The 23,482-nt window shown below is 46.6% G+C and overlaps 1 protein-coding gene across 2 annotated transcripts in view; it reads left to right on the forward strand.

The window, feature by feature from the left end:
• Positions 1–23,482, forward strand: part of ACSS1 (acyl-CoA synthetase short chain family member 1) — a 36,857-nt gene that overhangs the window by 5,378 nt on the left and 7,997 nt on the right. Inside the window, exons 3-10 of one of the 2 annotated variants that reach the window (XM_075042394.1) lie at positions 8,419–8,636; positions 10,137–10,312; positions 13,049–13,201; positions 14,943–15,090; positions 15,389–15,526; positions 16,103–16,195; positions 20,778–20,890; positions 21,810–21,936. In XM_075042394.1, coding sequence (XP_074898495.1) covers positions 8,419–8,636; positions 10,137–10,312; positions 13,049–13,201; positions 14,943–15,090; positions 15,389–15,526; positions 16,103–16,195; positions 20,778–20,890; positions 21,810–21,936 — 1,166 coding nt within the window. The remainder of the gene's footprint in view (positions 1–8,418; positions 8,637–10,136; positions 10,313–13,048; positions 13,202–14,942; positions 15,091–15,388; positions 15,527–16,102; positions 16,196–20,777; positions 20,891–21,809; positions 21,937–23,482) is intronic. The other variant, XM_075042395.1, reaches the window with a different exon arrangement.

Below are 23,482 nucleotides of genomic sequence, written 5' to 3' on the forward strand. Positions count from 1 at the left end.
GAGGTGGCCCAGAAGCTGTGATGCTGGTTGAGTAATCGTCCAAGAGCCTTCTGTAGCAGGGTGGTCTCTGCATGCCAGCCTCAGTGCAGGACAGCCCCAGTGTAAAGAGGGAATGAGAGGGATGCTGGATATGAGAAGGACCCAAACTCTGGTGTCCATGGCAGAGGAGTTGTGCCTGTTTCCTTAGGATTTGGATGTGCTGTTAATGAGACAGCAGCCTTAAAGTTGTGCGCTAGGAAGGTAAAGGCTTTAATTTGGCCACTGCCCTAATGGACCAGCTTTGAGGAAGGTCCTGGAATCTCAGCTGGGAGGTGTCCAGGGCTTACATGCAGAGAAATACAAGACACCAGTTTTTTGTATTATCTACTTTGCTAAGCTTGCTGCTGTGAGCTTCTTCTCTTTATAGATAAGCCCTGGGTGGCACAAGGAAAGATGCAGCTGCTGGTGTGGGTGCTCTCCCTTCTCTGGGGAGCTGTCAGGGGCAAGAAAACAGCTGAGTGCTGGCCCCGTTCCCATAAAGCAAGCAGGTGGCTGTGCGGGAAAAGGGCTCCTCCTCCCCGAAGAAGGGGAAATCCTCGATCAGCAGGACCTCTGCCATGCATTGGCAAGAAATGCAGCTTCATCGAAAAGTCCTGTCCCAGCTTGCTCATCCTTGGGAGAAGCAAGAGCCTCTGTTTCCGTCTGCTGCCCCACTAACTGCCTAGCTGGTAGTGGGCAAAGAGCTGATGGGGCTGTGCCTATGTCAGCCTACATCCCTATACATGCTTGTCAGCAGGGTGGGTTGTGTTTATGCAGCTGAGTTCAAGTGCTCTGTGCTAGGAGAGGAGTCCAAACATCTCCTTACTGGCAAAGATAAACAAAGCCATGGGTGAAACATTTCAGTTTTGCTTGAATGATGATTGCTGCCCTTACAAGCTCAGTTGTGATGATCTTTTTCACTGCTGAGTTTTGTGCCATCTCTCTAGCTGATGCAACTCAGCATTTTGGGGGGGGAAAAGTTCCCTGGCCCCTCTTGTGCTTTTTCCTTTCTCTGGATTTCCTCTTTATCATGCAGAAATTCAGCTAAGTTTCAATTTATCTCCAGTTTTGAATGGGAAGGCAGGAGACTTTGTTTTTTTTACTGCTTTGTGACAACAGGGCATTCAGCCCTCCTGGGATTTGGTGGCTGCAGTCAGCAAAGTGGAGACAGATCATGGCAATCTGTTATCAAGAGGTCTGGCTCTCTGGAGGCTAAACTCAGTGGTAGGACAGTGGCAAAGTAGCAGTTAACCCACAGGAGTGTACTGCTGTGAGCAGCCAGCTGAATTTATTGGCGGAAGGGTCCAACCCGGCTGGGAGTGTTTTGTCCTGCTCTGTGGATGTTGTCAGGGCCCAGGAGCTTTGAAACCTTGCAAAGGAATTCCCCAATGTGTTGCTGAGCCGTGGGTTTTAAAGGGCACTATATTATCAAGTGCCTTGTACAAGCAGGCAGAGTTGGTGGCTGAAGCTGTTGGGTTGCAGCTTCTGTAAGCTCAGCAACAGGGAATATTAAAGACAGCAGCTAAAGTTATGCCAGACCTCCCCCTGTCCGACATGGGTTATTTATTCTCTCTGGTGTTCCCTTGTTTACCACTGTCTCTACAATTTAGCCACCTGTGAGCCAGTGTTTCCTAGCACTGCAAAATCCTATGGATATTGCCAAAGGGAACTGTGCAAAGAAGTGGGCAACAGTACATGTTAGCTAACTTATTTTTGCAAAGGGTTGCAGGTTGGGTCTCAGTGGAAGGGTTTTAATTTACAAAGGAGCTTGTTCCGGTGCAGAAAATGTTGTAGGCAGAAGGAATGTTCAAAATGCAAACTACAAAGTAGGGAGTGAAAAGCAGAAGCTGAGGGGCCAGAAATTAGGGTCCTTGGTAGCTTTTCTTAGGGTCCTAGGTAGGTGGGAGAGAAGTGGTTGGACATCTTCATTAGCCACATTGCAGCTATGCCTTTAACAAGCCAGCAGATGGTGGTTCCTCAGCCTGAACTGAAATGGTTGAAATTGTATTAGAGATCACAGTGAAGACTGCAGCTGGAAGCTGTGTGGGGACTCACCAGGCTGTGAAATGTGGAAGGTGTCTCTCATTGACAGCAAACTCTTTTCCTTCTTTCCAGTGTTGGCTTCCTAAGTTGAAGTTGCAAGTAATCTTGCCCAGGCTTTCGGCTTTCCCCATGCAAGGCAGCTCAGGGACCTTTCATTTTCTCAGCTGAAAGAGGTCACAAGGGGTTTTCCTTGCCTTGGGTTCAGGATATCTGCAGGAAGGCTGGACAATTGTCCTTGGCTTAGCAATTGAACCTACAGCCAAAAAGCCTCACGTTGAGCTTTATATTTTTCAGCTATTCTCACTAAAATGGGAAAAAAGTTGAATTTTCCTTTTGGCGAAAAAAAGGAAACACATCTTTTCTCTATTTAGCAAAAAGTTAGGGAAATGAAAGGTTAAACTAGGGCACTGTCACAGAAGCTGCAGTGAAGGGTGAATAGGTTTGTGCATTATCCTTGTGGCCAGAATGTTGACCCAGGCAGAAAGGATGGGTGTGAAGATCTGCTGTGTCCCAGGGGACTTGAAACCACATCTCAAATGATAGTGTCCGTGGTGCTGTGATCGCAAGGTATAGAGGCACACTTTGAACACAGTAATTCATGTAGAGCAACAGCTAGGAGGTGAGATATAAGGGTGCTGGGCTGAGAGATGCCCAGATCTGGGGTTTTCTGTTTGTTTTGTGTTTTTTTTTTTTTTTCTTTTTACGCTAACCTGTTCGGGGCATTTGACATGAGTTTTCAAATAGTTTCAGCCTGATCCAAACTGTGGTTCCAGGAAGTAAACTGTTTGCTGCAAGAGATACTCAACCCAGCTGTAATGCTGAGACAGCAGAGAACATGGCTTGTGCCGAGCCTCCTAAACAGGCGCTGTCAAAGCCCATATATGGCATTGAATAGATTAGGAAAATGTCTAGAAATGCTCTGCAAAGGGCTGCTTCCCAAAGAAGGTCTTGATGCGATTTTTTTGGATGTAAAAAGAACTGGCTTCCTTTGTTTAGAAAGCTGCAGGCTGTCTTGCTGTGGCAAAAGATAGCATCAGACTTCTTGGAAAAATGTTTCTGCCAGGCATCCCTAAAATGCGTCGGAGAAATGCCATGTGTTGGTGGTGGATTTTATAGGAGTCGTTGTTCCAGACATTGAGCGATGGGCTTTGGAAACAGAGGCACCACTGTATCTGGGGAGGGATCTGGGAAAAATATGGTCTGGTAGTTTCTGAACAGAGATGTTGTAAGGATAGGGAGAGAAATGCTGCGTCTGCTAGATTAAACAGAAGTACTGGCCTGAACAGTGATCTGCTAGCTCTGCTGGAGGGCCAGCCTTGCAGGTCTTGTGCTTAGAAGTGATGCTGTGATAGCCGAGGAGATGCCTGCATAAAGGGTGATGAGTCTCTAAAAGAGAACAGTGTTAATGCTCAAAGTCTTGTTTACAGGCAAAAAGGCAGCACACCTTATGTGGAGAGAGCCAAGAGTTTATTCTTAGTATAATTGAACGCTTAACATTCTAATCTTATTAGTCAAGATCTAATTATTACAGAAAAAGAAAGAAGGAGGTCCTGTTGGTTACCGCTGACACCACTTTTGTCCAGTGTCAGGTGCACATTTTGTTTTACAGGTCATTTGCAGCATGGGGCCACCAGTGCCAGCCTGTCCTCCATCACTTGTCCCACATCTGTTCTCCTTCATGCCACGTCCTGTGCCTCTATTTCTCAAGGCCTCTTATCATACCAGGCCTGTATTTGTTTACACTACCTCATTATGTTAGGGTTGTAAACGCATGATGGTAGCATAAAAAAATTAGCCATGGTTACCTGGTCAGTTAGAAGAATCACTGTTACAGCTAAACCAGGCAAAACAGGCTGCAGGTAGTTCAAGAAGAGCTCAGACAGAGTGATCATCACTAGCTGAGACCTTGCAAACTCTGTACAAAGTGTGTGACACGTTGCTTGCCATGGCAGTGCCATGTTACAGGGCTGTAGGGAAATGACAGGAGCAGACTGCTCTGTCTCTGAAAGGAGATGGTTTTCCAGCAGGTTGTGACATGAAACAGCTATACAAAGGGATTGCTCCAAAGCTGACGGAAATCAGTGGGCTGCTCAGATTTCCTGCCGGCACAGCGGGAGAACTGGCTCTCCCCAGAGCTCTTGTGCATGGTGTTTGAAGCCTGTCAGTGTGTCAACTGCACCATGAGCAGGCATGTCACTGGGGTAAGATGGTGCTTCCCTCTGGTTTTGGAGGTGCATGGTTGGGATGGGTAAATTCGTGTGAAATCCACGTTCAGCATCTATCTACCCTCACACCTGCAGTACAATGAATGGGTTGGACTTATCCGCATTTTCAGTTTGAAGATAACATTTTCCAAAAGCAAGTCCTTCCCTGCCTATGTTCATTAATGCGCCTACCATCTCCCTGGCTTGCTTTGTTTTAAAAGCACGTACTATATATACTGTTCCTTGTTCTGTGCAGACGGCCTCGCCTCCTGGGTCCAACTGGCTGCTGCTTCCCCGTTTCTCAGCTCCACCCTGATACTTTACCCACTGGCGTTCTGCTGCCCACTTTGCTCTTTTATTTGCTCTCAGCTCTTACAATCTGCTTTTGCAGAGGCTCTGCAGACCGTTGCACCATGAACTGACTTTGCAGTTTCTCAGCTGTCTCTGTGCAGAGGGGGCCGGGCGCTTCCTTTCGTTGCGGCACGTTTCCTTCTCCTGCAGTGGCTCTGCTGAGATCCTCCTGTTGTCTGCCTGGCTTGCGTGCAGGGAGCTGGGCACCCTGGGACCCTCCATGTGCGCCACAGCTTTGTCTGTCTCCAGTGGTTTTCCTGCTTGTCTCTGCTCAGTGTAGTGCCCTGCTCCACACCGTCTGCTTGGGCGGCTGCACGGAAATCCTTTGGCGTGCGGGCAGGCGGCAACACTACAAGCATCGCTGGGGATTTTGCCTTTCTCCCTCTTCTTGTGGTTTGCAGAAGCAGTGCACATCTGCTCCGAGCCTCTGGCCACCCTCTGTCCTTCACTGGCAACAGCTGAGCCCTTTCAGGGTAGACGTTTTCACTCTAAGCCTCTGCTTCCTCTACCCTTTTTCCAAACCCCATGTGACAGTGCAGGCAGAAGCTAAGTGAAGATGCCTTCTTTTGCACTCTCACCGCCTCCAGGGTGACCGCGTCTAGCTCTGTTCAGTGTCTGATGTATATTTTCAGTAGATAAGCCTTGCTACCAACACACCTCATGGGTGTGGATGGGAGGCAGGTCCTTCCCCGTGCACGGCCCGCCAGCGTTCGGTGGCATTGCATCTGTGCCAAGGGTGGGGCGATGCTGGGCTTGAGGCCAGAATTGCTCTTGGCTCTTCTAACCTTGTGTGCTGGAGGGACCGCAACACCGAGCTTGGCAGCAGTGCCAGGGAGAGGGTAACAGCCATGGTTTCCTCCTGCTCAGTCCATTTAGGTTTGTCCCACTCAGTTCTGCGGGCCAGTGACCTTGCAGGGTGCTTGTTCCACCCTGAGACATGTTTAGGTTAAGTACTGGAAATGTGTAACCTGCTGGCATGTGCTAATCGCATGCCTGTTAGATAGCAAAGTGTGTGTGAAGCAGTGAGGGAGTCAAGGGAAGGATTCCTGACACACCATTTCTGCTAACTCCCTTTCTTGAGCTGGAGGGGAAGCCTGAGTTGCTGCTACAGGGGCCAGAAGACACACCTGATGCTCAGGGATTTGTGGATTTCTTTGTTGGAGTTCTTGGCTTCACCTTCTTTTTGCCTTTGTGTCTGTTCCCCCATGTGCTGCACCACCAAGGGACCTCTGAGGCCTTCCTATCTCAGCCTTTCAGAGCACAAAGAAGAGAAGGCAAAGCAAATGGATCTGGGGGTAAAGACTTGGTTCTTATTGTCTATCGGCTTGCTCACACACTCTCATTAAGCAAATGTTAAATTGGGGTTAATCATCAAAAAACAATGAGAGCTTCTTCCATCACGGTCACCGAGTCCTGAGTAAGCAAGCGAACCATGGAGCTGCTCAGAAAGGATGCCCTAGCCAGAGATCTTCTGGCATTTCTGTTCAGGAGAAAGAGGCTGCAGCTCTGAAAGCACTTGGGTATTTTTCATCACAGATAAGCGGTTTTTATTTTGCTTTCTCACAAGTGGCTGTCTGGGGCTTGTTTCACTTCCTATGCTCTGCCGTTGAGCAGCTTAGTTTTGTTTTGGCTCTTTACTACTTATCCACATAGGATATTTTTCTCTAATGCAGCAACGGATGAAATCTGGACCTGAGAATGTGACCTTTTAGGACAAGGCACAAAACCAAGCATTGGGTGGGAATTTGTTATTGCACGCAGTTGCTCGGTTCATGAATTTACTAAAAGTAAGCAAGATAATACATCTAACAGACTGTGCACTTATGTAGATAGCAGGAACGTGCATGGTCATGAATCGCTTTGGAAGAAGTATTGAATGTTGTGCTTTGGTGTTTAGGCTGATCTCTAGCTGTAAGGGATTAGGAGGAAATTTGGGGCGGGGTAAAGCCATTCCATATCTGCTTTCTGCAGGGTTGCCACCTCTCTGTGGTGGTAGTTGTTGCCAGCTACTGCCAGAGAGCAGGCACTGAGCGTGTCTGGCCACCTCTCTGAGTTCCTGTGCTTCAGGAGTGGTCTGTTTACTTCATGCTACAAGAATAATCTTAAGATAAATAACACAAAGTGCTGTGGCTGGGATTTGAGGCTCATTTTCCTTCTCTTCCAAAAGATTGCAGGGAAGTGGTATCCCTCCAGCCATCACTGTATCTGTCTTCATACTTCCTCTATGGCTGTGTTGCTTCATGCCCTCACAGTGCAGATGGAGTTCTATCCTAAAGAAGTAAGATGCCAAGTTATTCTCAGCCCGTGGTTTTGTTACAACATTTCCAAAGTGGAGCACTTGGGCTTTGCCTATTTCCAACTTGCATTGATTTAAAAAAAGAAAACAATTTTTGATGGACCAGAAACAACATTTCATTTTATTTGCAGATTAGCCACCAGCTGAAAACTGGCTTTGTTAATTTGTTTGTTTTTTCACAGCTATGGCCAGTTCTGGGAGATAAGGATACATTGGTAGATTCATGCTTTACAGCTTATTGTGGAATGCAGACTCCCAAAATTCATTTGTTTGTTAACAGTTTTTTGGAGTCCCTGGTGGCATAGCTTACAGACCCCTAAGGGTTCAGAAGTGACAGGTTGAAGATGAGTGTACTAGCGAGTAGAAGATATCTCTCTCCTCTGGGCCTCAATACTCGGCGAGTTCCTGAACCCAGAGGATAATTTTCATTCCTGGCGGACTCTGCAAGTCTCCTCCTCTGAGCTGATGATTGGCACCGGTAAGTGGTGCTCTGCAGCCCCTCATGAGGGTCACCTCCTTCCTTGGTGTGAGACCAATCCTCACCTGGTGCAGTTATCTGTCGTCTTCTCAAAGCCCTTCCACTGCAGGCACACAGAGCTGTTCAGTTCATGACAGCATCTTGGTCCCAGGCATGCCTGCAATCGTGTTATCCCCCATGCAGGCATCAGAATAAGTGTAGGCGCAAGTCCTTGCCCACAAACTGCTTTTTCAATCCTTAGAGGAATGTTTCTGCTATTAAGTCAGCACGTCGCAGCGGCAAGCCCTGAGAAAAGAGCCTTTGTTCCTGTTGTTGGTGTTCCTGAGTTTCTCTATGCAAGAGTGGCTGTGGTTTTACTCGGAGTAGTATCTCTGTTCTGCAAGGCTGTTGTGGTCTGCAGCATGGCAGGGTGAAGTGACAATAGAGGAATTCGGGCTGTGGGTGATCAGGCTTTGATGAGAGTCTTGTAAAATCTGCCACTCACGTGTCTCGGGACTTCTCCTTTTCTTCCTTATGCATGCAAATGCATTTTTTACCCTTGCAATTTAAAGAGAAGGTACTAGTTGTGAAACACTTCCAGCAGTTCACCAACATAAACAGTGCTGGGGGTCTTGGGACAACACTTCTATTTCATCTTGTGTTATCCCACACGTGTTCTCAGTAGCTTCTGACCGAGCCTCATAGGTAAAAAAGGCATCAAGGATTGCTAAAATGGACACCGACTTCTGGAGGCCGCAGGACAGCCACTGGCTTGCTGGCTGCTCTACCCACGCCAGAGTCCGGCAGCTCTGGGCAGTGCCTGCGGCTCTTGCTTGCTCGTCCTTCTGCAGCAAGCGTGGCTCTCTACCCCCCTTTTCTTTTCTCCCCAATGGCAGGAGCAGTCTGGCTCTCACCGCACCCCAGGCCACCATTCTTTAAGATGCAAAAGCTGGTGTACCCTATACTGCTGAAATGACAAGGTCCCGAGGCGATCGCGATGCCTTGCTCGGTTCAAGTTCATCCTCTTTTTGCTCCCCCGCGTAAAACAGGTTGCTTCTGTGCCGCAGGGAACTTCTGGATCTGACTTGCCGTCTTGCCAACACCCTGAAGAAATATGGGATACAGAAAGGGGACAAGGTGGCCATCTATATGTCCGTGTCTCCCTTGTCTGTGGCAGCCATGCTGGCTTGCGCCAGGATTGGTGCTGTTCACACTGTGGTCTTCGCTGGATTCAGCGCAGAGTCCTTAGCTGGGAGGATCGTAGACTGTAAGTAGATGCAGACCGGGGAACAAAACTCTCTGGACAGTGCTCCAAGACATATCCCAATGCTGTGTTTTCTTGGCAGAAAGAGAAAAGGTTCATTCTCAGTTGGCGGGACAGTTCACTCTCCTTTGCAAAGTACTGTGAAGAGCCTTTTCCTTAGCAGCAGATGCAGAATCCTCTGGCCTTAAAATACTTTATAAATCGCTTAACATTCAGTCTGCGCTGGGTTACTGGCAGACAGCAGTGAAGCTGGAGGGAAAACCAGAGCTTAGGAATGGGGCCTGATATGTTCTTTTGCAGTGTTATTGCAGTGTTTCTTTGATACTCCTGCACAGTGCTAATTCTGCAGTCTTGATTGTGATACTGTGATTTATGTATAGCACTGGAAGTGTTGGCAGCCTGCCCCCGCTCTGTTAGCCGTTGTACCAACAAACAGAACTGTTCTTAGCCCAAAGCACTTGTAGTGTGATTAGGTAAAAAGTAATGCTAAAAATACCAGCAGAAGAACAAAATAGCAAGTGAAGTGGCTCATGTCCTAGCAGTCACATCAGTTTCTTTATGGCTAGTGTGAGGGAATAAGTCTTACAGCAATTTTCATGCTTTTTTTTCTGCTTTATTAGTGTTAATCTATAGAGAACAAGTACACGTTTTAGTTATCCCTCACTTTTAGCCATTTGTGTGGAGGTGATGGGCTAAAGAACCATTTCTCCGCAGCCACAGCTCTGTAATAACGTAGCGTGGTACCATTTGAAGTGCTCTGCCAGAGTGCTGCTGTGTGCTGTGGCTTCCAGGAGGTTTCCCCTCAAGGTACAGGTGAGTTTCAGAAGGCTGCAGGTGTCTCAGAGCAGGGTAACGCCTCTGAGTTGAGGTGCTGAGTTTGGTGCTGTTTGCTTCAGTTTGCAACGGACGCTTATATGCAGCCCTAGAGATAGGATAAGAGAGGGGCAAAGGTGCTTGTTCACTAAGGTCGTAGGAAGTCTTGCACTGGTTTCGGTGTGTGAGCTGTTAGACTAAAGCAGCAGTATTCACTGTAACACAGGTAACTGGGAAGAAACTGTTCTGCATGTTGGTTTTGCTAGGCAGGAATGGAGGCATTTAAATTGCAGTGAGTGATACTTAGGCTAGACATTGGGAGAGACTTTCTCATGTTCCTGATGGGCATTGGAGTGGACTGGTGGGGAGAGGGTGGAAGAGCTACCATTGGAGTGTTTCAGGAAGATTGGACTAGCAGCTGTCAGAAATGGTTTAGCTGGAGTGAACCCTGCCTTGGGATGGGGATGATGGACTAGATAACCTATGGAGGTTCCAGCTACCCCTAATCTCTGTGGGTCTCGGGTTTTAAAGTGTTTTCGTCAGCAGCACTGATGGTTTTCGATTGATAGAAGTTCTGAGTATTTGTCACACGTGTTGTCCTATACATCATCCCCAGAAGAAATGAAAGCAGGGTGCACATACTAGCCTTGAAGACAGGCTGGTATGTCTGCTAATTCTTTCTCTTTTTAGCTGGATGCAAAGCAATTATCACCTACAACCAGGGAGTCAGGGGAGGCCGAATCATACAGCTGAAGACGACTGTGGATGAAGCTGTGAAGAACTGTCCAAGCGTCAAACATGTCTTTGTTGCTCAGAGGACAGATAACGAAGTCCAGATGGGTGACCATGATATTCCCCTTGAGGAGGTATGTTGGTGTTGGTAAACCTTGCCTGTTTCCCGTGATATTTCTTGAAGTATGTGATGTTTACTGTGCTGGGGGAGAGAAATATGGTGCACTAATAAATGTAGGGACCAGCTAACACAGATATCTCTGAGAGACCCAATGCGGGGCTGTTCAGAACATGTGCATGAGAGTCTTGCTGAATGCGTAGATCACGCACACTCTGGTATTTGGCTTTGGTCTTTGATCTGCTGTAGGCTACACTAGGAATTGGCAGCCAAGGAAAATCAGGCAGCCTCCATACTTTCCTTGCGTATGTGTGCTGGGCTAAAAGCCTATGAAGCAGCCGCTGCACTGCAGCTTGGCACTCTAATGTAGCTGCACCAGACCCGCCAGCGATGACTAGCCTTTATGCTGCCTCTGGAACAGGTTTTCATTGTGTACTGCTCTTCCCGTGCTGCCACAGAATGCCAGTGGGCTAGTGGATACAGCTGTGTTGCAGTGACAGCATCTGTATGTCCCTGCAGTCACCTAGCTCTGCAGACACCCATTGGCACTCTGGATAACTCCTTTGAGGCCTGAGTGTTGGCTAGATCATCTTTCTCCCCATCTCTGCCTTTTGGACTTGAGTTCTGCAGATGAAGAGGAGAAGCCGCTTATGGCATCTGGATCTTCATCCTCAAATGGATTGCCTGTATTTACAGTCTGCTAGGATTGTGAGTTGAAGCAGCTCAGTCTGCGTCTGACTCATCTCAGCATGGGCAGGGGGTATGCTGCTCCATTTCAGTAGTCTTGCAAACAGTGCTGAGATTTAAGGAATGAGTGTTTCCTGAGACCCAGGGTGCACTGATAACCATTGGTGGTGGTGTTATATACTGTGTTCAGACACTCCATTGTGGTTTGTCATATGCACTCTCAGACTGGACACTGTTGAAAGGCAGTGCAGAAATAATCAAGTTCCTGGAGAAGCTTAATATAGCCTCTGGGCAGTGTCGTGGTTACCACATGATGGGAGGACAGTGATGGCTTGGGAATATTTAGAACTTGTGCTTCCTGGGGAAGAAAACAACAGTTGTTCTAATTTGTTTAGCTGGTACACATGGGACTGCAGCCTAATGCAGAAGTAGTTTTATCAGTTTGCCGGCAGCAGTAAACAGAAACTACTCATTGTAATAATGCCTGGAAATCACCCGTGTGCAGCCAAGATAATTACTCAGGCGTCCCTGTGCTGGTCACATGAGATAGGAGCAACTACTAGGGTAAGTTAAACAGACAAGGCAGGTTTTATTTGGAAATTATTTTACTCCTTCTTACTCCACAAAGCACATTCTGATGATGTTCCTTAGTCTGTAAACAGCCTGAGGTGCTTTGGTGATCCAAGAGCTGAGCTCAGCCTGTTGTCAGTTGTAGGGTGTGAAACGTAACAAGAATTAAACCATTAATGCTGTGAACTCTAACATTACTGATATTTACAGCAGTTGTGCTTTCCAGATCTTGTGCAGTGGCTTACGGCAAAATTTAAGTTCACATTGTAATGGAGAATATGAGAACTCCATCTTAGTTTCAAAAACTGGCAAGGCAGTCTCAATTAGCAGTGTTGAAATGTCACAGTAAATACCTGAGATGAGCAGGACTGCTGTAACTCGGAGGCTAAGAATTACATCTGACCCTATCAGCTCTTCATATTTTATTAAGCTTTGTTTGTCAGACACTTTTAAACAACTGGACCTGCCGTTGGTGGTGTTCACTTGTAAATAGAGTGTGTTTACAGTGTGTACTTGTAAAAAGGCAGTACCTAGACATTCCTTCAAAGAGCCACCTAATAACCCTTGCAGGAATCACTATTCATGTAGGACAGTACAGAGCTTGAGAGAACCAAGCCAGCTGTGCTTTTTTTACAGCCTTATGTTGAGCATCTGGAACACACAATGATTATTCCAAGTTTGTACATGCATAAGAAAAATGTTCAGCCTCGTCCTGAAAAATCTACGGTCTGGGCAGACAAGCCCTCTGCTGCTACAAGGTTTAGTGACCACAAGCATCTCTTTCAGACCACATTATTTCCCCTTCCTCTGCTGGACTGGGCACACAAGCTGGACCAAAAGTTTGCTCTGGCTTAGTAGGACATTGCATCCTTCCCTCCCATGGTTCTGATTGTAGGGATGAGGAGAGGATCTCACCCACCTGGCCAAATGGAGTATGAGGAGAGTGACAGAGGCAGGAGAATAAAGCACTCTCCTTCTCACGGGCAGGAGCAATTAGAATTTGAGGATCAAATGGACAGGATGGTCATCCACTGCTGGGGCCAGGGAAGGGAGAAGAACGCACAGTTTAACTGTATCACTGCAGTTTTAAAAGGAAAAGGAAGGTCCTAAACAGTATCCAGTCAGCCTTGCTGCTGCTGTCAAGTGTGGTTCATGTTTGCAGTCACACTTTGGTTTTCTACCAGCAGCTTGTAAAGGCTTGAAATGTAAGCTATGACCTACCATTTTTTTCCTGAAATGTTATTTTATCTGGCCAATTCCCCTTGACTTCTGCACCTAGGAGAGGTATTGGTGGAAAGGCTAGATGCTACGTGTCCACAGGAACCTTTCCACAAGGTGAGCACATATAACCTATGATACATCCATGGATGTTTGTGAGGGGGCAGCAGCAACAGTGGCTCTTGTCTCTGGACACTGCTGACATACTTGGAGATGGAGTGTTGGTTGGCTCCATATAGCCAAAGTCTTTTTGTCATTACCACCTCTCTTTCCTTAGGAAATGGCCAAGGCAGCTTCTGTATGCACTCCAGAGAGTATGGACAGTGAAGACATGCTTTTCATGCTGTATACCTCAGGCAGCACTGGGAAACCTAAAGGAATTGTTCACACCCAGGCTGGATACCTGCTGTATGCTGCTCTCACGCACAAGGTAACTCAGCTGCATCCTCTGGAAGAGGTTCACTTACCTTCCGACAGTAGTAATGAGAGGGGCTTGGACTGGTGAGGTGTGCTGTATTATGTGTTTGCTGTCCAATTGGTTTCTTGGGTGTAAACAAACTGACAAATGTCTGAGAATGTGTAATTAATCTTCAGGATTTGTTCCTGGGGAATATAATACTATGCAAACCAGAGCCTAGAGTTACGAAGGGAGGGAAACTGCAATGCTGCTACTTTTGCATTTAAAACATGCTAGTGTTGCAGGCCAGAATTTGTGGACATTAAAGTGATGCAGCTGAGGAGGTTCTGGTAAGTATCTCACTGGCATTGGTAATGTGGATATTACTGTAGTATTTTGCAGTGGCATGCTGGCCTTTTTTATTTCAGAGAGGATCTGGACTCTTAAAACAACCTCTTTGCATAGCACTTGTTGTCTGAAGATTGAAAATTACATTCATGCTCTGTAGTTGCACCTTTGCGCTGCTTTTCTATGTGGTCTAGTCTAAATATTTTAACCTTCTTCCTCATGAAAAAAGAAAAAAAGTCAAGGCACTGCTTCTTGAAGCTTCTGGTCTGAGCTCTGCATGTGAAAAGGTAACAGTGAAACGTGGAGAGGACTGCGGTGAAAGATCTCCATCCGGCTTTAGGGGTATCACCCTGTTTGTAATCACACACAATTCAGGCAGAGGCTTTCTTTCTTTAGGTTGACACAGTTGAATTTGTACAAGATTTGAATGTGCGAGTGTTGGACTTCTTTGCATGAAGGGTATTTGTTATGTCAGCTTTTCTAAGTGACAGTGTAATCTCCAAGGCATCTCTTTCTTAGTCCAGAAGGTAGGTCCTGCACCCTGGTGCAGACATGCAGGGAGGCGCCATATGCAGCTGTGGTCCCTTTAGAGGTACTTCAGAGCCTGAGAGGGAAAGGCACTTGCAAAAGTAAGGTGAGAATTGGCTCCCCTAGGTAGAGGGATCAGCTGACCTGTGTGGCCTCTGTGGTCTTTGCACACTCACGTGTGGCATTCGCCACACACTCATGGGGTTTTCTTTTAGTTCCGATCCACTTTCTTTCATTCAAAACATAAAGCTGACTCTGCCTTACGAGCCGGGACCTCTTCACCATGTGGTAGAGGAGTTAGATTTACAGTGGGAAGCATTTTCCGTAAAAAAGACAAGACAATGAGTTCTCCAAGATCTTTATCTTCAATTTGATGAGCAGGGAGAGCGTAGCACCTGGAAAGCGATATACACTGGTAGAGAAGCTGAGCAGCTAAGAACATTTCTCAGAAAATGTTTCATGGGCACCTCTCAGTTTCTTCAGCTTTCTCATGTAAACCTGTTGATATTGGTGAAGGGTCTGAGCCTCCAAGGCCTGCAGCTTCCTGGCAGTTCAGGGTCAGCTGTCCCGTGTGAACTGCCTGGAGTAGGCAACCTTAGGTATCCAGGGCTCTGGGCTTTGGCTGTAGCTTTGTTGCTCCAATCTGAGCAGCTGCTGGTACAGTCATGCTCCCTGTATGTTTGCAGAAACAGTCAGGAGCCTGGAAGCTCTGGTCCTGGTCCCTCTGACTTGATTCCTCACCTTGGGCTGGCCTTTGTGCTGCTCCGACCTACATGCCTGGCTCCATTTGCCCTGTGCACTCTCCTGCTCCCACTTGGATGTCCAGTCCAGCACCTTACCTTTAAGCTCTGTGCGCCTGCCAACAGAAAGTCAGCTGGCCTTACATTTATCTTTGCAGTATGTATTTGACTACCAGCAAGGCGATGTTTTTGGCTGTGTGGCTGACATTGGCTGGATCACGGGACATAGCTATGTTGTGTATGGACCACTCTGCAATGGAGCCACCTCTGTCCTGTTTGAAAGCACTCCAGTGTACCCTGACCCAGGTGAGGAAGTGGTGGGCAAAGGTTTGGCTAGACATGGCAGTGTGGCAAAGGAGATTTAGAAACCTGTCCAGTGTGACCTGCCTGCTCACGGGAGGTAAGCTCCATTTCTTTGGAACTTGTGTCTATGACATTCAGGAACATTTGTGCATCCAGGGTGAAAAATAAAAAAAGTTGCCATTGGTTTTGCTCTGTACTCAGAGTAGTCATAGCTTTAGCTTTGGCCGTTAACCTTCCTGCTGAGTGTTTGCAGTGGTACATCAGTACTAGGCAGATAAAAAGCCTGTTTGTGATTTTGTAGGTCGTTACTGGGAAGTGGTACAAAGGTTGAAAATTAATCAGTTTTATGGAGCACCTACGGCTATACGCTTGCTGCTGAATTATGGAGAAGAGTGGGTGAAGAAATACGACAGATCGTCCCTGAGGACCTTGGGATCGGGTAAGGGGTGTGAAATCTTCATGTGAAAAAGACAAGGGGTTCTAGCTGGTGAAATGAAGGTACCAAAGGAGCTCAGCTGACCAGATGGGATGTGGTTAAAAACAGATGATAAAGCAGGCTCCCTGTCTGCTGAGATATTTTCTCAGCAGAAGGAGAAATAAACTGAAGTTGGGGCTGTTGAACCATAGTGTGATTGCCTGTTTCCTAGCTTATTTTGCAGGATCACATTCTTTGCTAAAAAGATTTATCTAATGGTAAACGACATCACTTTGAATTTTACTGGCGTAGGTGACCCAAGCAGCATTTTCCTGCACTATTTAGGATTCTAGACGTTCTTATATATGACCTGCATTGATTAGTTATTTTCAGTGATATTTATGGCTCGCCTTTTGGTCTTTCTGGAAAAAGTCAGTGCTCGGTTACATGAATGCGTTGCAGTCCTTTGCACGTCCCAGCAAAATGCTGTAAGCATTCTGCTTAAAAATCATGCATTCAGGGTGTTGTGCACCAAAAGGGAGAATGAACTGCCTGCAACCCTCTGAGTCTCAGGCTGCTTCCTTTCTTATTTTGGTCTAGTGGGAGAGCCCATCAACAACGAAGCTTGGCAGTGGTTCTACCATGTGGTGGGAGAAGGGCGCTGCACCCTCGTGGACACATGGTGGCAGACAGGTAAAAGGCATCCTCTGGGAGCGTGGAGGGCTCTGACCATTGACAGGTAGTTGGTGGGTAGAGAAGGATTAATTCATTTCAATTCAACCCAACAAGTCTGTCAGAAAAACCCTCCTGGCATTTTGATCAGCTTTTGAAAGTCACTGGGGAGTTCAGCACATAATAGCAATGTAATAGCATATAAAAGCAATAGCAATGTTGGTTTTTTTCTTTTCCCCTCTAAATGTTCTTTGGTATTTTGAATGCTGGAAAATCTCAATTGGTTCTAGAAGCAGGAGGCAGAGATTGAATTTCTGGGCAAAGCTGGGAGTAGGCAGCTTGAATCAGAAACCTCATTTTCAATTATTTATCCAACTGTACTGACCTTGACACGGTCTTAACATGGAAAGGCATTTATAGCACCGTGTAGCCATAATCTGTACAAAGGTGTGCTTTCCCTTCCTGGGAACGGTCAGAGGAGGATGGAAAACTAGGCTGTGTAGTCAAAGGGACCTTAGTGCAGCTGCTCTGGCAGATTAGAAGGGCGTTAGTGGAGGGTTGCTGGCCGTGCATCAGGTGGGTAGGGGACAGTGGCTGTCACCCAGCAGGGCTGCCTGGAAGCAGCTTCTCCCAGGAGTGAAGTAGTATGCTGTAGCTGCTTTGGCCCTGGACCTTTGATGCCTCAAAAAGTAGTGCGCTTCTGTTTTGGCAACATTCTTGGCCCCACTGTGTGCACCAGTTGAGGCTTGTTTTCCATTTCCGACCTGCTGGACAGTGTGACTGGCTCTCGTAGATCCCTGTCCAGCTGGAGCAGAGCTGGTCCCTGCCTCCTGCCCTCCCCGGCCAGCAGTGGAGAGGGGCCACAACACTGTACTTCAGCTGGGGCTGTGCTGCCTGGTGGAGCCCTGCGCTTGAAGAAGTCCTGCAGGTCCTTCCCAGCTCCTTCCTCAGCACCCACTCTTCTCTTCTGGGCACCAGCGTTCAAGAGTTGCTAAAGGTGTCTTGCAATACGTCCTTCTCAAGTCGTGAACCACAGTTTGCCACGGAGCCATGGACTTAAAGGATGCAGCACAGCTGCTGGCATTCTGCCTCTGCTGAAAAAAATGCCATCCCTGCTCTTAAATTTCTACCTGCTGTTGGGCAGAATATTCATTCCCTTTCCAGTCAAGGTGCTCCTGATTTCATTCTTATTTCTGCTAGCAGGCTTTCTCTTCAGGATCCCTGTGGCCCATGTCAATGTGATGAATTAGCTTCTGGCACACAACCAAGTTCCATTTAATCCAGACCAGACTTGCAGACTCTTTTTATTTTCAGATTTGAAATAAAACAACCTCAGAATTCAGAGCAGCGTTAAGTACTATCTACTTCAACTACTGGTCTCTTAAACCATCTGGGTTCTCACATGCTGAGCAGAAGGAAAGCTGACTGGCTAGGTGCTGTGCGCTTTCCTCCTCACTGCTCTGAAATAAAACACCATGGAGAAGCAATTGATTACTGTACAGTGACGGCGTTGAGAAGAATCTTTTTTTGCCTTAATGTTTTTTTTGTTTGTCTGTCTTCAGTTAACTGGTGCATGCAGTGTGCATGCAGTGTCTTCTATTTCGTCTTAAGTACAGGGTTAGATCTTATATTAAACTGTATTTCTCTTGGGTTTTTGGAGCAACAACTGTCAGGTGAGAGGTTAAAGAACATTTTCTGGACAGTCTCTAAGTGCAGAGTGCTTGATTTTTACCTTGATCCAGGCATAGTTTTGCAGGTAAACAGTTACCAGCTCCTGGAAGCATAATATAATGATAAATATTCATGAAATTGATTTTGTTAGAAAGTAGAATCAGTCTTTCTCCACAGTTGATGCTTCCAATGAAGGGGAAGCCAAATTAATCTTGGAAACATTATATACACCATTTGAATATAAAGGGAGCGTGGAAGGAGATCATAGAAACAGTTTGATGGATGCTGGTTGTGGTCCTGCAGTGTCACTTCTTGTATACAGTTTCAATATAGCTTGTTAATTGTACTGTTTTATGCAGTGTCCTCTATGGTGTGTTGCTCTCCGAAGCGGCAACGTGTTGCCAGCTAATAAAGCCTGGTAGGCGTAAAGATCAGCAAATGGCAATTTAAGAATCCACTTGAAAGTCTTTGGCTGAGCAGATGAGTGAGATAGCAATTATGAGAAGCAATTTAAGTAGTGTGGTATGTGCAGATGAGAGGGATGAAAAATTCCGATGGCTCTTACTGTTAAAATATTGGGTAGTGCTGTGCTATGATTAACAGTAATAGAACCAAAGCTGTGTTTGAGTTTCAGGGGTAGTTCTTTCTTCACAGTGCAGAAGAGACACTAGGTATTTTTACTTTTGTCATTGGTTTTATAAAAAAAGTACAGCTGTTGTATGCAGCTGTGAACAAAAGCTGGTTTTGAAAGACACCTCTGAATAGGCCCCGGAAGCTTTTGTTGTTGGCATCATCTTACAGCAATTTAAACTGGGCTGGTGCTTCTGAGATGGATTCCCCCCGAAGTAGTCAGTCCAATCTATCTGTGATGGTGAAGACAATGGTGGCAGAGAGTACATGCTTCAGCCTGCTGCCAGAGGTGATTTACCCACGGCAGAGGGGAGCCTGTTTCGATGCATCACCCTCCCTGCTCAGACTCTGGTGTCCTTGGTTAAAATCTGTGTGGATTTGCACTATGGTGACAGCATGGGCACAGGTAATGTGGAAGCACAGCTTTTCTTCTGCCAGCTCTGTCTCTAACGAGACAGACTTCATAGGGGCAGGGTAGAGCCTAGAAGTCTTGCTAGCTGTTATGTCAGTGGCTAAAATTGGTACTTTCAAACCAGTTTAAAATAGGTCTTTACCATGCAAATAATTTTTAAAGCATCCTTGCCACCATGCAGCTCTCTCAGGAATGTGACTTTACTGCCTTGTGTGCAGGATGTGTAGGATGTGGCAAAACCCATGTAGAAACATAGCTTGCAGTGTTGTATTCGGAATGAGTACTGGCTTAGGAAGAGTAACCATCAGTTTAATCAGGTTCCCTGCTCTGATGCAGATTTTGTCTGTGCAAACAGAGAACAGCAGGTGTCTGGGGTGATTTTTTCTTTTTCTGGTAAAATTCAAGATGACCCTTTCAAAATAAACAGAAACGTGTGAAGTAGATGCATGCCCATCAATGAAATGTGAAATAATTTTATGTGTAAGCCACATGTGAAAATTTTCTGCAAGTCTGGAGCTTAGGGTTCCTTAAAGAGACCCTTCCTCATAGCTACGTCAGGGCAGCTGGATGCAAATTCAGGGTCAAAATCAGCTTTTTCCAACCCCTGGTTTCAGTTTTCACAACGTCAGCAAAGCCAGTAGAGGAATGCACTCTCCACGTGGCAGGACATACCTTTATTTATAGAGCTGTATTTTTAAAAGCCTAATGCTCCTTTCTTTTTGTTTCTTTCTTGTGTTTCTGAATTAGTTTTAGAACAGAAAAGATCTGATTAAGGTTGGAATCTGATTTAGTGTTCATCCCAGCAGGAATGAAAAAGGGTGATTAAAAGGTTCCATTTTGAATAGAAAATAAGCACAACCTGCCTGTAAGGGGTGGGTTAATCTCATACTTTGTAGTAATAGTAATTCAGACTCCTGAAGTGTTTTTCATGCTAACCTTAGACAGCTGTAAAAACAGCACTGGAAGATAAATCTCCTGACATGATTATACTTTCCCTGTCAAATCACTTCTGGGGTAGGAAATGGGGCTGGTAAGTACTGTCCCCCACCACCTGGCAGCCCTGTTAGCGTGAGAAGGACCTGCAAGGGTGTAAGTATGTGTTAGAGCTGCCCACGTTCGTTGCTGGTTGGTAGCTGGGGGAATGGGTTTATCTGTGAGCTGACGTTGGGCCAGATGTAGGGAACAGAGCGTGTGGGCTGAATCAGTGGGGTATTCCCTGTGCCTGATGGATTTGCCATGGACGGGAGCGTGGGAAGGCTGTTGAACGCACACGTTGTGGCTGCTGCTGCAGGGTCTGCAGGCTGTCTGGTGCAAAGGCAGCCACTGTAGAACCACGTACTGCTCTCCTCTGAGCCTTTGAAGAGCTAAGCTGGACCTGAGTCTTTGAAGAGCTAAGCTGGACGTCGGCGATCCTGATGCTCTGGAGCTGCCCTTTCCCCGAGGCAGGTGCTTGGCCACACTCTGTGGTTTGTCACTGGTGTACATAGGGCAGTGATTTCTGCAGCCAGCACTGAATGAGGCACCATGCAAACAGGGAGTAGGAGTAGCTCTTGATCCGAGCTCACCAGGGGGGACCTGCCTGCAGCTCTCCACTGTCTACCTGCTACAATGTCCCCTGTAGACAGAAGGGGCCTTGGTGGTGTCATCCTGGCTTGCCAGATGTTTTTTTTTGTTGAAGACTTTCTTGTATTCACAAAGAGCTCTTGGTTTATCAGGTCTGTGCTGCTTTCAGATGGATGTGCTACTTGGTGTTGTGTAATTCCTTCCCAGTGGCTTTTTCTTGCAAGGTGGCTTTGCTATTCTTTTCTTTAACTAAGAAGAGCTGGCATTTGCTTTCATCCAGCATTGGATGGACCCCACATATTTTGTTTTTCGTTATTCTTCTTCCAGAAACTGGTGGCATCTGCATTGCCCCACGGCCTTCAGAGGAGAAAGCTGAGATCGTTCCAGCTATGGCTATGAGACCTTTCTTTGGGATTGTGCCCGTGCTGATGGATGAGAATGTGAGTTGAGGCTGTGCTGGGTGCCCAAAAGAGAAGCTGGTGTGTGTTTCTGCCTTAATCACCTTTCTGATGGCAGAGGAACAGGATCCAGAAAGATGTTTGTTCCTCCATTAAAGTGGTAGAATAGATAAGCAATTTATGTATTGAGTGTATCTCAAATATCTGTACAGATTGCCAGCTAGGCATTGCAAGCCGACTGCAAATCTCTAGAGGAGTGTTTGCATTTTCAGCACCACTTTTATGGTCTTACACTGCTTCTGATTAAGAGCTGCTGCCTCCATTTATGAGAGAAGTCAGAAGTCACACATCTCCTGGGAACCAGGGAGCTGAACAGTTGGAGCAGTGCATGCAACATCCAGTGACGTGGCAAGACTGGAGCAGCCAACAGGACTGGTGGAGGTTTCCAAGAGAAATGCAAGGCATGAGGCCCTGCAACTGTGTGTGTCTGTGAGAAAACTGGTGCTGGTCTGTGACGCTGTGCAGAGCGATCCCCATCTGCCCTCCAGCACTCTGTGAAACAGTGAAGCATGTAATCTCTTCTACAGAGAGTTTGGTAAGGGAATGTGGCAGTTAACAGAAGTGAAAGTAGAAGGCAGGGGTCCAGGCATTTCCCTGCTAGCCTCATCCCAGGCATCCTCTGGCTGCTTGGCGCATCTTTGCTGGCATTGCCTTCTGGAGAATCACAGGACTCACTTTTCTTTTAGTCTTATCTGCTGTGCTGCTGGCCTCAAGGGGTGAGGAAGGCATGATACAGACAGTGCAGAGTAGCCACATGAGTGGATTCATTTTCTTCACCTGTGGCCCTCCACTAACAGTCTGCAGTGAGCAACAGTGTGACTCTTGCCAGGTCAATGACGCAGAAGCCCTTACCATTCCTATTTTGTTCACCTGATCGTCCTTCCTGTGCTTGAACCTGCAGGGAAAGGTTATAGAAGGCAATGATGTGTCTGGTGCGCTTTGCATTGCCCAGCCATGGCCTGGCATGGCAAGAACAATCTATGGAGATCACCAGCGATTTGTTGATGCCTATTTCAAAGCCTACCCAGGTAAGGAAAGTGCCAAGGGAAGGCAGTTTGCACTGCAGTATAAGCACACTGAACATTTTCAGCAGCGTTTTGTGATATTTCTGTACCAGCCAGATCTTGGTTGCTTGGGGTTGTGTGTCACATGTTGCAAGCATGCCCTAATGGTCCTAAATAGCGTTGACCTTTCTAGCTGTCAAAAGGGAATGTATTTTTTAGAAAATTTTAATGCCCAAATTTTATAGTCCAAATACCTATTCTTTGGGGCCATTTGTGTCTCACTTGGGAATAGGCATATTGGATGGGAAAGTACCTGCTGCGTCACTGAATCTCACCCCTGCTGTCACAGACTGTGTTACATCCTTCCTTCTTAAAACATGGTCAAGTTGTATCTGGCAAGTAATTAGAAGTGTCAGGGAAACATTTTTTGTAGGAGATGGGACAAGACTACTGTCTTCACTCGGGAGCAACTGAAAGGGATTTGAAAGCTACAAAGTAAACAACAATTAGAGAGGCAATCCTGCCAATTGTACAAAATGAGTTGGAAAATAAGAATGAGAAACTGGTAGAAGAAACTGAATGAGCTCATAGTCCCTTATTACTGACTACATGTTTGCATCTGAAATTTTGTTGATATTTAGTTGATAGTTGTTTAATTGATTTGGAGGGGCAGGAGGCATGACTGGAAGTCCATTAATTGGCCAATAATGGGTCGTGGCAAAAACCACCTTCAGATTCACAGCACAAGCTGCCTGCTGCTGCTTAGAAGTGCCACAATTCAGATGTGGACATGGCTTTGATGAAGAGCCAACACAATCTGTGTCACCAGATGTGTCCTCAGTGACACTGGAGTTTCCTGGAACCACTGGGGTTTTTTTCAGTTTCCGTCAAATGTTTTAGACCCTCCAAACACCACGCTTATCATGGCGGGGAGGGGGTTCAGCTAATCTGATAGCAGTGTTTCTGTGATGCTTATATGCTGGAGAGGGACTGTTATCTGAGATCTGAATCTTTGTTAGCCAGGAAGGAAAATGGCTTTTCATCCATCCCAGTGTAAGTGATTAAAAAAATTGGCAGTGTTCCCATGTACAAAATGTAATAGAACCGTTTTTTTTCAGCTGAACAGTTGTAGTTTTCCATGAGTGGTGAGGTGTAGCTAGCAGCAGGCCTGAGTTTGACCAATAGCCTACAGCATGATGGCAAATGGCATTTGAAATGGTTTTATCTTAGTGCTGTAAGCACTAGGGCTGAACCCACAGTTGCTGTGTAGCTGTAGGCCTGTAAAGCCTAGGGAGATCAGAGAGCCCCCCTTCGTTTTGGAAATCCAACAAACCATCACTGTGTTGTATTGCTGGACTTGGTTTTACTACAGGGAGGTCAGCCACTGGTTACTGCTGATTACCTGCAGTGATTTTGCCCATCTTGGCAAAGATCTAAGCTCCGCTGTCTTGGTGCTGCTCAGGTGCTTACTAGGAGCCAGCACAGCCCAGGCAGAGCAGACGAAGGTTGGGGATGGCAGAGAGAAATGGGAAATGGTGTGTGGCAGGTCACGCAGCTGTAAGCTTAGGGG

Source organism: Buteo buteo, chromosome 12 (assembly GCF_964188355.1).
Source record: "Buteo buteo chromosome 12, bButBut1.hap1.1, whole genome shotgun sequence".
NCBI classification, from domain to species: Eukaryota; Metazoa; Chordata; class Aves; order Accipitriformes; family Accipitridae; genus Buteo; species Buteo buteo.